We start from the raw sequence: 16,908 nt of genomic DNA on the forward strand, positions 1-16,908 counted from the left end.
GAAGGTTAGAATCTGTAGAATATAGGTGGTAGGTAGATGGGTATTTGCTACAATTCTTTAAACTTTTCTGTATATTTGAAAATTGTCATAATAAAATGTCAGGGGAAAGTTGCCTGCTGCCAAAAGAGCTACAGGCAAAAAGGGGGATGAGAAATGAAACAAAGTTTCAGTGGCTGAGAGATCTCAAAAAGAGTCAAGAGGTCATTCTGGAGGTTATTGTTTTGCATTATATAGATATCCCTTTTTTAGTTTTTAGTGTTTTGGAGCAGATAGAAGGAAATACCTGAAACTTTTGAACCGCAACCCAGTAGCCTTTATTCTTGAAGATGATTGTATAACTATGTAGCTTACACTGTGTGACTGTGTGATTGTGAAAACTTTGTGGCTCCAACTCCCCTTATCCAGTGTATGGACAGATAAGAGGAAAAATGAGGACAAAAAATAAATGAATAACGGGAGGGGTGGGGCGTATGGGATGTTTTGATATCACCAAAAACTTGCTTTAACATTTATTCTTATTCTTTTTGGTGTGTGATAAGGAACATGGTCAAAAATTGATTGTGATGATGAATGCACAACTGTATAATGGTACTGGGGACAATTGATTGTACACTGTGGATGACTGTATGGTTTGTGAATATATCTCAATAAAATTGAATTATTAAAAAAAAAGGTGGGCATCCCGCAGCTTCCTTATACCATGCTCTGGCAGCAAAAGAAGCACTGGTCTTTAGTTGCTCCTGATATCTTAAGCTTGCAGCAACCATAGATCTAGGCTAATAATAATTGAAACCATGTGCCAGGCACTTTTTCAAAGAACTCTATACAGAGGCATAAGGATGTTAAGTAATTTTCTCACAACCAAAATGCTAGTAAGTGGCAGAGTTAAGGAAGAAAGAAACTAATGATTGGCATCAGGGTTTTTACTCTTAAACATCATTCCATACTGCCTTTCCCTCCTAAAGGAGAAGGATCCTCTCTCCTAAGGGTTGGTACATTCCTAGTTGTCTATTTCACCTATTTGGAACATTTAAACTGTTTATGGCATTTTTTTTTTCTGGAAAAACATGCCTACTTTTATTTTATATTGTCTAATCCATATTTTTCTAGATTCTAAGTCAAATATTCTTCTTAAGATGTATACTTTTATTAGAAGATAATGTATAATGTGTGTTGTTCTCGGAAAAGAAAAATGTGAGTTTACATATCCCAGCCCCATCTCACCACTAAACATCTTTTGGGGGAGCTAAGAGTCCAGAATGACAAGTGAAAGGCTAATACCTCCTCTCCCTAAATTTAGAAAACCCCAATAATCCAAATAATTAGAATCCTAATTATTTGATTTTTTTTTTTTTTTTTTTTTTTTTTTTTTGATCATTGCTCCTCTTGCAGGATCATCCTGTGCTCAAGGAAAGTGAGGTGTGCTGATTCCCAGCTATACCATTCTAAGTAGTAGTAAGTCAGGGTCTATAGCTAAACCCACTCAGAAATCACAGAATGTCTCCATTTTTTGACAGCTCTCTTAAAAGTAAGAGTCTATCCAGTAGAATACATTCCAATATTTTACAGGAGTTAAAAATTCTCTTACCCTTAAGCAAAAATCCTTCAGGCCACATCAGCTTCCCCTTGTTCTTTTTGCACTGTGTTCAGAGCAACTGGTTCAGATGTTCTTATTAAAACTCTTCATTGTTTGAAGGCTGTTATTTAAAAACTAAACTATCAGCAGCTTGATGCCAAAGGACCATGACTTACACCTTTCTGAGTCCCCCACAAGGTCTTCAAGTACAATTGGACTTAGATTTAATCATCCCTGAAACTTTCCATAATGTTCTTTATCTCTAATAAAATTTTATCATCTTTAAGGAAACTAGAACAGAATCCAACCAATACTTTACTTTTATAAAGGAAAAGAAAACCCACCATGCCTACATCTCCTAACTCTCCTTTTAAAAATTATCAAACTCTCTTCCTCATCCAGTTAGGACTTACTGTGGATGGTCACTATATCCATATGTCATGTCATTAAGGTGAACTGAGGTCAAAGAAATTTATTATTCATTTATTTTCTTTATTCAATTTTCCCCCTTCCCTCCCCCCAAAAAAGTTTGTTTTAAAAAACACATTACCTTAAAAGCCTTTCTCCCAAATTTGATGTGGCAATCTTTTATCATGATTAGCATGATTTCAGTAGGAACTCTGTTTAATGAGCAAAGGTGGCAAAAAGTTCAAAAGGTGCTATGCAGGTTAGATTTTTTTTTTTTTTCTGAGACCCTCTGCCAACTGTTATTTCTGAAGCCCTTCTTGCTTATTGACCAAGCCTTACGTCTGCCTCTCAGATCCATTTCTGACCACTAAGTGGCACCAAAACTTTGAATAAGTTAAGAAATAGAAAAACTCTGCTCAGTCTTTAAGTGATTCGTTGTGAATTTTCAATTAAAATCTTTTAAAAAGAATTCATTTGTCTTTATAAGTGACCTAGAATATGATGCCTTCTTGCCATTTATTCTTTCTTATGTTTTGTTCTATGGGGATGAGCAGGCTAAGAAGCATATGCAACTCATTTGTAAGCCTCCTGCTCACTACTGGTTATGTCTTCCAATCAGTTGTAGATTTGGTAGCTTTTCTTTGTGCTACAGCAGCCTCCAGAAACATTGCGGGGCAGGGGGGGGGAGGGCAGTGCATCTGGACTTGGTATTGTCAGACTCTTCTGCAAGCTTGAATGGATCTGTCAGGAGGCAAACACAAATGAAAGCAGAAGTTAAAGGTATTCTGATGTACCCCAAACACTAATACTTCTATTTGATTTAGGCTAATTAACCTAGAAAGGAGAAAATTTTTTACAATTCCATTGGATCCTGGGAATAGCATCAGTCATTCTGCTATAAAGGTGGACCTCTCGTCCTGAAGCTTCTAATCAAGTTATTACAACTTTCAAGGCAAATTTCATTTAACGCTTCTTAAAGTGGTCCCTATTGAGCCAGGAGAGTTGATTTTGCTCAACTGAGTTTGTTTTGTTTTGTGGGATTCCTATTTGTATGTGCCTTTTTCTCCTTTGGAATTGAGATACTGAAATGTCGAGCAACTTCTTCCCTCCCCTTACTCTAATTCAATGGCCGGTCATATCTCAGGGCAGAATGAGGGGAATTTCCAAAACAAAAGGGAAAAGTCTTTATATCTCCTTCTTTCACCCCCAAATGAGATGCCTCCAACAGCAGCACTAGGGGGACTAGAGAGAAACCAGGCACAGAGGTGACTGTAGGAAATCAAGAGCACAAACAAGCCACCTTAATAATCACTGGATTAATTTAACCTAAATTTACACTCTTACTATATATTGTTGGTCACTGCAGGTAGAGGGGTACACAAGACAAGCACAGACCCTACAATGATGAAGCAGACAACCTTATTGTCCACCCTCTTCACTAAAGTAACTTACTTGTGGCCTTGGCCTCTCTGGCCCTCAGTATTTCCTTCCCTCTCTGAAATGACAAGGTTTGCCTGGATATGGGCTCCCTAAAAGGCAGACCAGTACCAGGTAGGAGCTCTCCGAGTCTGCCACTGCCAGGCCCTCACATCGATTGTATTTCCTCTTCTCAGTGAATTGGAATTCCTGGAGGGAAGAGTTAGCCTCTCCTGTTTTTCACCCAGGAAAATGATTTTCCATACCCTTCTTCTTCCACCCCTAATTCCTGTCTGCCATTAGAAGGTAGTGACATAAATACCACTTCCAAGTGCATGCTCCCAGCCCTAAAAGATCTCAAGACTTGAAGGAAATTAGAGGTTGGATGAGTGGTTCTTTCCAGCACCTACATTCTGTAACTATAAGAAGAGTATAAATATAGAGAGGTAATATTGCATATTACCTAGAATGTCTAGGTAGTTTCAGCTCTAGAATCAGATGTGGGTTCAAACTGACCACTTTCTAGCTGTGTGACCTTGGATGAGTAAGTAATCTCTCTGGGTCTCAGTTTCTTCATCCATAAAATGAGGATAATAAGGGTTGTTGTGAGGACTAAATTACATGGTGCCTTGAGCATATTAACTGCTCAAAAAAGGTTAGCTCCTGTACAGTGTTCTGAGTGTTACTCATGCCATTACTACCACCGCTAGTAGCTGAAGACAGTACACAGTACAAATCCTATTTGCATCATTTCAGATGCTGCAATAATAATGTAATTCTTCTAACAGCAAAACTCACTTCACTTGTCAGGATGAAGAAGAAGAAAAAGAGGGCTCTCAAAAACTGTCTTCATTGAATCAATCCTCAATAGGAAGCAGCACCATCCAGCACCCTTTGCATCAACTGATAGAAAGATAAATAAGCACATGCAATTCTCTGCCTGTCTGTACTCTGCTGTAGGGTTTATCATAAAGGTCTTCCACAAAAATGATAAGAAAGTCCTTCCTCAAGAGCTCAAGGTTATATTTCTAGGACACACAGCTGTTTCCTTTTTAAAATCTTCCTTCAGTGTCAATTATTTCATATTCCAAAAACTTTTTTGGTCCAAAGACATTGGCACATCTGCAGGCTGAAAGAAGTACGGCAGAATAGAAAGGAGGCTTTATGTTGGGATAAACCAGTTCAGACATGTAGAATGTTACAATTCATATTTGAGGTCAAGAAGCCTCCCAAACAAACTGCATGCACACTAGGAGGGAGAACAAGGAAAGCTATAGTGAAAGAAAGTAGTCTTTTGCAGCTGCAGATTCATTTAACTACATTTTTTTACAGTCTGAGTACACTGGAAATGTCATGGCTGGAGGAAAGACTCCTTTTCCTTATAATTGTAGTCTTCTGACAGCTCTTATGGCTAGTATACAGTGAACTAGGGTACAGGAGAATCAGAATAATGAGAACTCACTTCAAAATAAGTATCAATTCTGACTAGCAAGGTTATGTTATCAATGAATTCCCAAGAGTTGCAAAATACCAATATCATGTTTGTAAAACATTTAATGGACTGAAAAGCCAAGAGTCAAATTTTTCTACTTTCCAGAGAAATCACCTCCTCAAAAAAACAGAACATTAACAATAGCAGAGTAATTAAGAATTGAATAAAGCAAAGAAAGCAACAAAAGGAGGAGGAACGGGCACAAGAGCTAAGTGAGGCAACTGATGTTTCCACAACCACTACAAATATAAGAAACAGAAAGCAAAAATTCACGGAGAAAGATTAAGAATTTCTAAGACCACAAGCACAGGTGCACAGGAGAAGGACTTAAGAGTGTGTGAGGATGGTCAGAACTCAAACACTTGGAGCACAGTCATAAGTAACCGATAATCTGAATAAGTACAAATCCATAATTATGACTGCTTCTATTTCTTGGGTATGTATTACGTGCCAGGTATTGGGCTAAGCATTTTACATATATATCTCATCTGATCCTTACAACATGAGAAAGAAATAGTGATTATTACTTCCTCATTTATGGATGAGGTGACTAAGGTTTAGGTAAGTTAGGTAATGTACCCAAGATCACAATAAGTGGCAGGGCCAAGATTTGAACCTAGCCTAGCTGATTCCAAGGCCTGTGTACTTAAACCCCACGTGCCACCACCACTCTGTCACAGCAGCATCTTATTTCCGTGGGCTTCCCATATTCAGTGTCTTGAGGTGCATCACTACTAGGACTTTGGTGAATAGTGGGAGAAGCTCTGTCAGCCAAGAGAGTCTTGAAATCCATCACTAAACCTATTCCAAACAATAAAATATTGTAAATTAATAAATGGGTTAATAAAAGAATTATGGCAGCACGGTATAGGAGAAAAGGCTAAAATATACAAGAGAGAAAAGGAAAGAAGGATGCTAATATCTGTCTTAACTACCTGTCTGCTTTCTTCATAGGATAGTTGTAAGAGATTACATAAGATAAACTGCTTTAGAAAAGGCAATACCAATATTTAAGTTACTATAGTAATTCTAAATAGAACCTAAAATATTTTAGAAAATAACCACTTCAGGGTATAATGGAATACTGCCTCAAATATATTTTCAAGAAATTAGGATATGATAAGCATTAGCATTTCAAAACAATGGAGAAATGATGATTATTTAATAAATGAGGTAGGAAAACTTGAAATAGTTAATATTTGGAAAAAATAGTCATTCTACAACCCCAATATTTATACTTAAATAAATCACAAATGGATTAAAAATTTAAATGTGAAAACTGAAGTAATAAAAGTATAGAAGACTCTTCATGACCTTGGATTTTGCAATGGATTCTTAGATATGACACCAAAAGCACAAGCAACCAAATTAAAAATAAATTGGACTTCATCAAAATTTTAAAATTTTGTGCATTAAAATCACTTTCAAGAAAGTGAAAAGACAATCCACATAATGGGAAGAACATTTGCAAATAATATATCTGATAAGGGTCTAGTATCTATAACTCTAATATATAAAGAACTTACAATTCTACAACAAAAAGACAAACAACCCAACTAAAAAATGGGCAAAGGACTTGAATAGACATTTCTCCACAGAAGTTATACAAATGGCCAATAAGCACATGAAATGATGCTTGACACCATCAATCGTTAAGGAAATGCAAATTAAACCACAATCAGTTATCATTTCACAAATACTAGGATGGCTATTAAAAAAAAAAAAAACAGCAAGCATTGGCGAGGATGTGGAGAAATTGGAACATTTATATATTGCTGGTGGGATTATAAAATGATACAGCCACTGTGGAAAACAGTTATGTAGTTCCTCAGAAGTTAAACATAGAATTACCTTATGACCCAGCAATTCCACTCCTAGGTATGTACTCAAGAGAATTGAAAACAGGTGTTCAAAACAAAATCTTGTACACAAATGTTGCAGCATTATTCCCAATAACCCAAAAGTAAAAACAACCCAAATGTCCATCACCCTGATGAATGAATAAATAAAATGTGGTATATACATACAGTGGAATACCATTAAGCTATGAAAAGGAATGAAGTACTAATGCATGCTACAACATGGATGAACCTTGAAAACATGCTAAGTGAAAGAAGGCAGATACAAAAGGCTGCATGTTGGATTCCATTTATATGAAATGTCCAGAATAGGCAAATCCTTAGAGACAGAAAGCAGAAAAGCAGGTAGCCAGGGGCTGGAAGGAGGGGGGATTGGGGAGCAATTGCTTAATGGGTATGGGGTTTCTTTTGGGGTGATGAAAATGTCCTTGAATTAGATAGTGGTAATGTTACACAACATTATGAATGTAGTAAAAGCCACCCTATTGTACACTTTAAAATGGTTAAAATGGTGAATTTTATATTATGCAAATCTTACCTCAATAAAAAAAATAAAGTACTAAAAGAAAATATAGGTGAATTTATAATGTTGTCATAAGGCAGGTCTTTCTGAGCATAACATCAGAGACAGAAACCAGAAAGGAAATGGCTATAAAAATTGAAAGCAAATCAGAGGACAACTAATATGCTAAGAAAAAATATTTGCAACATATGATAGACAATCTCTTACAAAGCAATAAATAAAGGCTAATACACACTAATAGAAAATAATTAAAGGAACTAAATAGGAAGTTCACAATTTACAATGAATGAAACATAAATGAAAATATAAATGGTCAATAAACACACCAAAAAGTTCAATATATGCAAATAAAACAACAAATCATTCTCTATCAGGTAAGTAAAGTTTTTTTGTTTGTTTGTTTGTTTGTTTTTAATATACAGTATTGGCAAGAGTATAAGGAAAAAGTATCCTCATATATTACCAGTGGGCCTGAAGTCAATATAATCTCCATGGAGGGCTATTTGACTATATTTATGAAAAGACTTAAAAATATGTATGTATTATTTGCTTGCTGGTTTGGTGCTGTTATGTACCCCAGAAAAGGCCATGTTCTTTTAATCCATTCCTGTGGAGGCAGACCTATTATGAGTGGGACTTTTTTTGGGGGGGGGCGGGTAACTTTCGGGTCGGACATTTGATTAGGTTGTTTCAATTGAGATGTGACCCACCCAATTCAAGGTGAGTCTTAATTCTTTACTGGAGTCTTTTATAAGAGGAAAAACACAGATAAAAGCCATAGAGCCCACAGAGAGAAACACCCAGAGAGCCTGCAGAGAAAGGCCCCAGAGACGCTGAGAGAGGACCCCCAGAAGCTCAGAGAGGAGGCCACTGGAACCAGGAGCTGAAAGCAGCGAGACCCAGGAGTGAAGAACCAGCAGACGCTGGCCGTGAGACCAAAGAATCCCGGAGGCCAGCAGCCTGTCTTCAGAGTCCAAGTATCATCGTTAATGCCTTAACTGGGACATTTATACCTTGATGCCTTAATTGGGACATTTTCATGGCCTTAGAACTTAAATTTGTAAACTAATAAATCCCCATTGTAAAAGCCAATCTATTTCTGGTATATTGCATTCCCGCAGCTTTAGCAAACTGAAACAACTTGCATTATTGTTTTACAGATATCTGTTAACCGTTTTTGTTCCTGGACACCTTTGAGAAACTGATGAAGATAACACGCCCTCTCCTGAGAAAAATGAACATATACACACATATACTTTTTAATATAATGTTAAGGGGTTCCTGGATGCCCTGGAGTCAATTTGTGTACATACCATGTTAGGAATCTCTGATTTATTGTCAGGATTGAAAAGTGAAGTCATGAAATTAATTCAAATAATTTTATAGATACCCATTTTATAAATACAAATATGCTAGAAATAAGTTCTGGATGGCCAACTGCAAAGAAGATTTCTGATTTTAGAAATCTGTGGTGATTTGTTTTCTTATTATTTTCTACAAATAATTGACTGAGGTGAAATTTACCTAACTTAAAATTAGCTGTTTTAAAGTGAACAATTCAGTGCCATTTAATTCATTCACAATGCTGTTCAACCACCACCTCTATCTAGTTCCAAAACATTTCTATCACTCTGAAGTAAAACCTTACCCATTAAGCATTTTCTCCCCATTCCCCCGTCCTCTCAGCCCCTGACAACCATCAATGATGATTTTTTAAATTGTTCTCTATTCAAGGTAAAGAACTGAATACCAAACAAACCTTTGATTCTAAAGCAGAACAACATCCAGATGTGGAAAACTTTTCCCCAATTGACCTGATCAGAAAATCTTGGGCGAATGGTGAATTCTTCAAGATAGCTGCTGTTTCTTCATCCACTTCAACAATTTCACTTTCCTGAAGGGCAGCATGAAAAACACTTTAAGAGATGCCACTTTAGCCTCAAGAGAAGAAAAATGCCCAGAAGTTTTATTGATTAGTGGCAGGTCAAAATAAAAGACTGTACTTTCTGACCCGGTATTCTCTCACGTGCAGACCCTGCTGCTAGTTTCATGTTTATTTCCAGATGGACGGGAACAGTGTCATATTCCGTTTTCCTTTGGGGGCAATGCTGAAAAAACAACACTCATTGCTCCAGGGTGTAGTCTTGCTCAGGGGCAGGATTTAGAAAGCCACTGATCTCTGAGCTTCACCTTCTTCATCTCTAAAATGAGCGCTCTGGACTAGAACCAGTGATTTTCAAAGTGTATTTCTTTCAATCCCAGGGTACCTGAAAGGTGTGCTTCCTTGGGAAGCAGGAGTTAGTATCGGTTTTGGGCTGCCCAAACCTTGCTTTCAACATTTCTCCCTTCATATACTGGGGTTATGTAATTCAATATCTAACACGTAGTAAGTCTTTAATAAATACTATCTATTATTATGATTGTTATAACATTGATATTTTAAATAAGATTAAAATATATCTGCTGTTAAAAATGTCTTCTATATAAGTGTTAGTACCAGATGTTAATTAAATCATAAGTCCTAGAAATAGAAGCTAATCTGAGTGACCCCTCAAGGTCTATAAAGTCATGGTTAAAACTGGGTATGCTAGCTAATAGTCTCTAGGAACCACCACTCTTCACTACAGTAACCAATGTATTAGTTCCACCCAGTTGTGATCGTAAGATTCATGTTTGTATTTGGTCATATTCTGCCTATGTTATGTGTATAAAAATATATAAAGAAAAATTGCAAAACTGCCCCTCAAATCCTGATCAATCTCATAATGATCTGCTACTATAACAATAACTACTTCTAATGTTCTTAAAGCATTTTAAGGTTTCTTTTTGTTTTGTTTTGTTTTTTAAGTAGAAAGATGTTACTAGACGTTTTATACATTACATCAACAAATTGGGAACAATCTAAGTGATCACCAATAGTGGACTGGTCAAATAGTGTATGGTACAGAGCTGTATAATATGAACATTTTTAAAGGTTTTCAAAAATTTTAGGGTTAGGAAATATTCTAGTAAACAAAATTAGAATACTAGAGCATGTTCCCAAATTTCTTATACGTATACACAGAAAAACAAACCAAAAAAAGACTAGAAGGTTATATACCAAAATGTTAAAGAGATTATCTCTAGGTTATATGATTATAAGTAATTACTTCTTTTATTTTTGTATTTTCCAAGTTTTTAACAATATCCCTTTATTATTGCATAATATGAAAAAAGTTAACATAATTTGGAAAGTAAGAACTTTTTATTTCATAGTCAGACTAACCATGCAGAAGCAATCATCTCCTCCACCTCCAGAGACCCCATTAAAATGACAATAAAGGGATAAAGAACACAACGATGGTTGGTAGGGGATCAAGGGGCCAGTAGCTCTGGAACAGTTGCCCCCATTTCCACACAACAATTTTCAAGGTATTTTTCACGTTCATTATTCCATTTAATCTTCATAACAGCCCTGTAAGACAGGTTGTATTAGTCTCTGCATTTTTCAGTTTGGAAAACAAGGACTTGAGGTTTAAGTCTAAGGTCACACCGCTCTTGAGTGGCAGAGGAGGACGGGAAGCTAAGCCTCCTGACCTAATGTAATGTGTTCCCACACCATAGAGCATCATCCTTGCTATTGGCAGTATGGAGCCCTCTACGTGAACAAGTACGCGCCTAAAAAAAAAAAAAGTATTAGCACGCACACACAAAAAAATCTACCCCATAAAACTTCGGGTATCCTGATTTCTCCTGGTGATTCAAGGCTAGCATAGACGTCACTGAAATATAGCTCCCCACCATGCTGAAACAGAGCCATGTGAATCCAAACAAGGTTAAAGATTACATTAGTCTCAAATAGCAAAGAAAAGGATGGGGGAATAAATCAATTTTAAAAAACAACAGGAAGTGCTTTGTGAATAAATAACAGTCAGCAGTCTTACTTACCTGTCAGTCTTTTCACAATCAATAGCCAAATGTCATGAATTTTTTTCAGTGCCCTACCCATCAGGGAATCAAATGGCTTTTCAAGAATGTCTCTTTCCTAAATAAAGACCTGCCCATTACCTAAATTTTTAGACAATCTGAATCAAATGCAGCCTCAGTTCATTGTATAGCTAACAAAAGATATAAATGGCATTCATAAATTCTCATCCCTTAAAAATGGTCTGAAGACAATGGAATTACGGTTAACTCTCCCCACACACGCCATGCTGTTTTCAAACCTTCCTTAAGGTTGCTATTTACTTATAAAAGCATATTATGTTTTTAAAATAGTGTCCTCAAAATCTCAGGCAAATGAGTGATAAGGAACTTAAGGTTTTATTTAGCTAATTTCAAGAGCATGAAGGTCTAGATTCTCCAATAACAACTTTATCTTTGACAAGTGCATCTTGGCGAAGATAGTGAGCTGGCTATGAAATCATTTTTACACAGATATTCTTATTTGATCTCTAAGACAGCCCTGTAAACCAAAATCTCAGAATCTGGTATCTTCTGTCATGAAGATGCACATCTCAAGATACACACGAAGAGTCTGGAGGTCCTGCAAGGAAGATATAAAAGTTCTGTCTTCTATAATTTCCCAAAGATCTGGAATTCTGGCAGATAAGAAACAAGTAGCCTTGAGAAACACTGCACATGCTAAAAGAGAGTATATTCATAGCAACATTTAGTAGTCAGTCCCAAGTTTCCTTCATCTCTCCAAATGCCATTCTAGGGTCATGTACAGCAGTTACCAGGACTATCAATAAAGCAAATATTTTAACATGTTCAATAACACTCCGCACAGATTTATTACCTTTTGCAATCTGAGAGGGAAAAGAAACCATATCTAGCGCATCCCAACCCCCCACCCCCCCACCCCCCACTCCCGCCAATCCCGTTTGGCCCCCCAGGGGGCAAAAACAGGACAGAGCCAATCAGTCCTCACTGATGTTTAAAGATCACTTGTCTTACTCTTCCCCTCACTTTTAGCACTCAATATACCTCCTGTAGCACTTGTTCTTTCTCAGGCACAAGGTTAAAGACATAATTTGATCTAAAAAAGAACAGAAGGAATGTCAGGCAAATTTACATACTACTCAGAGATCTTCAAATCCTTTTAGTCCCTAAAAATGGCTCCCATCATTTTCTCAAAGTCACCATCCTTCCTGCCTCCATCATCTCTTCTACCCATTCACTTTTTCCCAGGGTATGGGAGATGGAAAGAGTAGGCTTAAAATATCAATTAATTGTTAGCAAGTGTAAGTGTGCAGAAAAAAAATTATCAGGCATAACTCTTACTTGTTTCTCTCCTGATATTCACCATGCAATAAGATGAAACCGGAAATAGGATTCCTACTATACAAGGTATTTCTTATGCCACACATAAATAGGCTGTTTCTCTAAGGCAGCTCTAATAAAGCTGTCACCTGGGCATGATTTGACAACAATTCAGAGGAAAAAAAGAAATAACAGAATCCTATTTTTTTTAATGGTAAAATACATAAAACAAAATTTGACATTTCAGTGGCATTCATTACATTCACAATATTTTGCAACCTATACTATTAACTATCTTTTTCATCGCCCAAACAGAAACTCTGTACCCATTAAGGAAAAATTCCCCATTCCCTGTTCCTCTCAGCCCCTGGTAACCTCTAACCTACCTTCTGTTTCTATGAAGAAATATGGGAATCATTAAAAAGATCTTTGTTAGTGGCATTAAAGAAGACACTGAAGAACATCGCCTGAAAGATTATTGTGAGCAGTACGGGAAAACTGAAGTGATTAAGGTCATGACTGACCGAAGCAGTGGCAAGAAGAGAGGCTTTCAACTTGGCAGGTGAAATCACTGCCCTCCCCACTATGTGGGATCTGACACCCAGGGGAGTGAATCTCCCTGGCAATGTGAGTATGACTCCTGGGGAGGAATCTAGACCCGGCATCATGGGATGGAGAACATCTTCTTGACCACAAGGGGGATGTGAAAGGAAATGAAATAAGCTACAGTGGCAGAGAGATTCCAAAAGGAGTCGAGAGGTCACTCTGGTGGGCACTCTTACGCACAATATAGACAACCCTTTTTAGGTTCTAGTGAATTGGAATAGCTAGCAGTAAATACCTGAAACTATCAAACTACAACCCAGAACCCATGAATCTTGAAGACAATTGTATAACAATGTAGCTTATGAGGGTGACAATGTGATTGGGAAAGCCATATGGACCACACTCCCCTTTGTCCAGTTTATGGACGGATGAGTAGAAAAATGGGGGAAGGAAAACAAAGAAACAAACAAAGGCACCCAGTGTTCTTTTTTACTTTAATTGCTCTTTTTCACTTTAATTTTTAATCTTGTTATTTTTGTGTGTGTGGTAATGAAGGTGTCAGGGATTTATTTTGGTGATGAATGCACAACTACATAATGGTACTGTGAACAATTGAATGTACACTTTGTTTTGCATGACTGCATGGTATGTGAATATCTCTCAATAAAATGAATTATAAATAAATAAATAAATAAATAAATAAAGTCATCCAGAATGGAAAAAAAAAAAAGAAGAAGAGAGGCTTTGCTTTTGTAACCACTGATGACCATGACTCTGGATAAGACTTTCATTCAGAAATAACATACCATGAATGGCCACCACTATGAAATAAGGAAAGCCCTGTCTAGAGATGGCCAGTGCTTTATCCAGCCAAAGAGGCTGAAGTGGTTCTGGAAACTTAGCTGGCAACTGTTGGGGATGGTTTTGGTAGGAATGACAATTCTGGCCATGGAGGAAGCTTCAGTGGTCTTGGCAGCTGTGGTGGCAGCCGAGATGGTGGTAGATACGGTGGCCGTGGGGATGGCTATAATGGATTTGGTAATGATGGAAGCAATTTTGGAGATGGCAGAAGCTACAATTATTTTGACAACTGCCATTCTCAATCTTCAAATTTTGGATCCATGAAGGGAGGAAACTTTGGAGGCAGAAGCTCTGGCCCTTATGGTGGTAGAGGCCAATACTTTGCCAAACCACAAAACCAAGGTAGCCACGGCAGGTCCAGCAGCAGCAGAAGCTATGGTGGTGGCAGAAGGTTTTAATTACTGCTAGGAAACAAAGCTTAGCATGACAGGAGAGCCACAGAAGAGACAGGGAAGCTACAGGTTACAACAGATTTGTAAACTCAGACAAGCACAATTATGGCAGGGCCTAGCTAATACAAAGAAGACATGTTTTAGACAATACTCATGTACATGGGCAAAAAGTTCAAGGACTGTATTTGTGACTAACTGTGTAACAGGTTATTTTAGTTTCTGTTCTGTGTAAAATATAAAGCATTCCAACAAATGGTTTAAATGTACCCATGCTGTTGACTGCTAAATAGTCTGATCATGACATTGAATAAATGTCTTAAAAAAAAAAACAAAAAAAAAAAACTTTCAGGATAGATGTCAGAGGGAAGGAAAAAATCAAACTCCATTAAGTCATCTCAGCTTCCAGGACAGGAAGCTAGTGACACAAATAAGCATTGCTAAATAGCAGCCTTTATAAATATCCTTGAAGAGTCACAAAGAAAACAACTTTATCTCTAAAAGAATGCTTTTGAGGATTTTTTCCTTGTCCTCCAAACCACTGCCTCAGCTGACTTTCTGACATGTCTATTCCAGCAGCATCCACCAGCTAAGTGCATAGCAATCTCTCCCACTTCCACTACCCAGCCAGTTTTCTAGACACTCAGGTACGACCAGACCACAACCATAATACCTGGGAAATGGAAAACAATACATATATTTTCCTCCTAGGGATTAGAAGATGTAGAACATCTAAACCTTATAAATTCTTCCTCCCTCCCTTCCTTCTTTCTTTCCTTTGTTCATTCTTTCCTTCTTTCCTCCCTCCCTTCTATTATTCATTCATATTTCTATTTAGGCATTTATTCCCCCACTAAACTGGAAACTCCATGAAGGCTGGTACTGTATCTGCTTTGTTTACCACTGTATTGTTGGGCATTGTGTCAGGTTAAGATTTAATAAGCCATCTAAAATATTTGTTAAATGAATGAATTTAGGTATTAGCTCAGCAACAAATTCAGGCCCAGGACTGTGCTAGTTAGTGAGAAGGAAAGGTAAGGCAAGATTTGTATCTTCTAGGTATATTTATTCTAGCTAGAGAGAGAAAACAGAAGCACAGACAACATTTTTCCATGATTATCAACAAACCAAGTGATACAGGTAGTAGGTACTGCAACAGTTTGGAGAAGGGGGTACTCAGCGACTGGAAAAAGCTTCATGAAGTAGTTAGGACATCAGTGAAATATTGAAGGATGGGTGAGGTTTGGGCAGGTAGAAAGGAGAATTGAAAACTGCATGCTGGGCACACAGAAATCATCTTGGGGGTGGTGATGGAAGTAAGGAAGGGAAAGTTTGGTTAGAGCAGTGTATGGATCAGTGGTAGCCAAGGTTGGTTAAGAAGTGGGGGCCAAACTGTGGACAGTCTTGAATGTGTAAATGTATCTTGTGAATAATAGGGAGTCAATGGAAATTCTTAAACAGGACAGTAGGATAATCAGTGCTGTGCTTTTGGAGTTTTACAATGGACAAGGCAAGCCGGACTGGACTGGAGGAAACGGATTAATTCTCTAATCGAAGCCTCACCAATTCTTGAGAAAGCTCCAGTCTTAAAGTCCCTGGGGACGATAGCACAGGGCCCTTCACCTCAAGGCCACCTCCTCCTGTACATCCTTCAGGGCTTCCAGGAAGGGCTTGGGACCCTCCTGATTACAGTGACACAGGCACTGGTCTAGAGGTCTGCCGATTTCTTCAGCACCTGCCCCTTCAGCACCTGCCCGTAGGTCTTGACACGGAAAGGTGAAAGGGCGGGGATGGGGCACTGAAGCTGGTGTATGCAAGGTGAGGGCTCCCGGTGCGCTACACCCCCACCCCAACCATCCAGGCCCACCCGCCTTTGCTCCCTGCAGAACTTCAAGCCCAGACTCTGCTCTGCCCCCGCCCCAGGGTCCCGGGGAGCAGGGGAGCCGGGCCTCTTTAAGTCTCTTTAAGCATAGAGCTCCCATCCCGGCCCTACAGCTCCCACCTGCACGTCCTTCCGGGTCTCGGCGTCGCGCTGCGCGGCCACTGCTGAAAGGGCGGCGGTGCGACGGTGCCGAAGGATGGGCCTGCGGGGGCCCCGGGAGGAAAAGGTGGGTAGGGGGCAGGTGGCGGGCCGGGACCTTGGGGGGTCTGGGGCGGCGCACTCAGCAGGTCGGAGGAGGGGGGCGAAGATGGCGCGGTGCATCTCGGGAGCGAGCAGGGGTTGCTGGAGTTCCTGGGCGCCCCCCGGCTGGAGAAGGTGCCGTGGGAGTGCCCTGGGCCCGGACCGGGAAGCGAGGGGCGCGTGCACTATCTCGTAGGTCTCCCAGCTCCAACACTCGGGTCTCCCGCAGCCGGAGTGCGTCCACGGCCCCGCACCGGGGCAGGCAGCCCTGACCCCTCGCGGGCCGAGCAGCCTAACCCGCGCCCGGCCCGCCCAGGGCTGAAAGAACTTACCTCAGTTTCCAGCCGGACGCCCCTGTGTAGTCTGACCTTCCTTCCTCATAAGTGGGCCTACTGTTATCTTGGTTACCTTTAGCCTTTCCATGCGGAAAGAGAGTATTACTGTCAATTAGTATCTTCTTTTATTTGCCCCT

At 39.0% G+C, this 16,908-nt stretch overlaps 1 protein-coding gene across 1 annotated transcript; it reads right to left on the bottom strand.

Annotated features, from left to right (window-relative positions):
• Nucleotides 1–2,199: 2,199 nt before the first annotated feature.
• AS3MT (arsenite methyltransferase) lies at nt 2,200–16,859 on the bottom strand. The gene is given in 10 exon segments (XM_037803882.1): nt 2,200–2,725; nt 9,034–9,168; nt 10,540–10,667; nt 10,977–11,058; nt 12,225–12,294; nt 14,892–14,987; nt 15,938–15,983; nt 15,986–16,076; nt 16,317–16,562; nt 16,845–16,859. Coding segments are annotated over 10 exon segments (1,035 nt in total). The 3' UTR covers nt 2,200–2,599.
• Between the last annotated feature and the right edge of the window lie 49 nt (nt 16,860–16,908).

Source organism: Choloepus didactylus, chromosome 15 (genome assembly GCF_015220235.1).
Source record: "Choloepus didactylus isolate mChoDid1 chromosome 15, mChoDid1.pri, whole genome shotgun sequence".
Classification (NCBI taxonomy): Eukaryota; Metazoa; Chordata; class Mammalia; order Pilosa; family Megalonychidae; genus Choloepus; species Choloepus didactylus.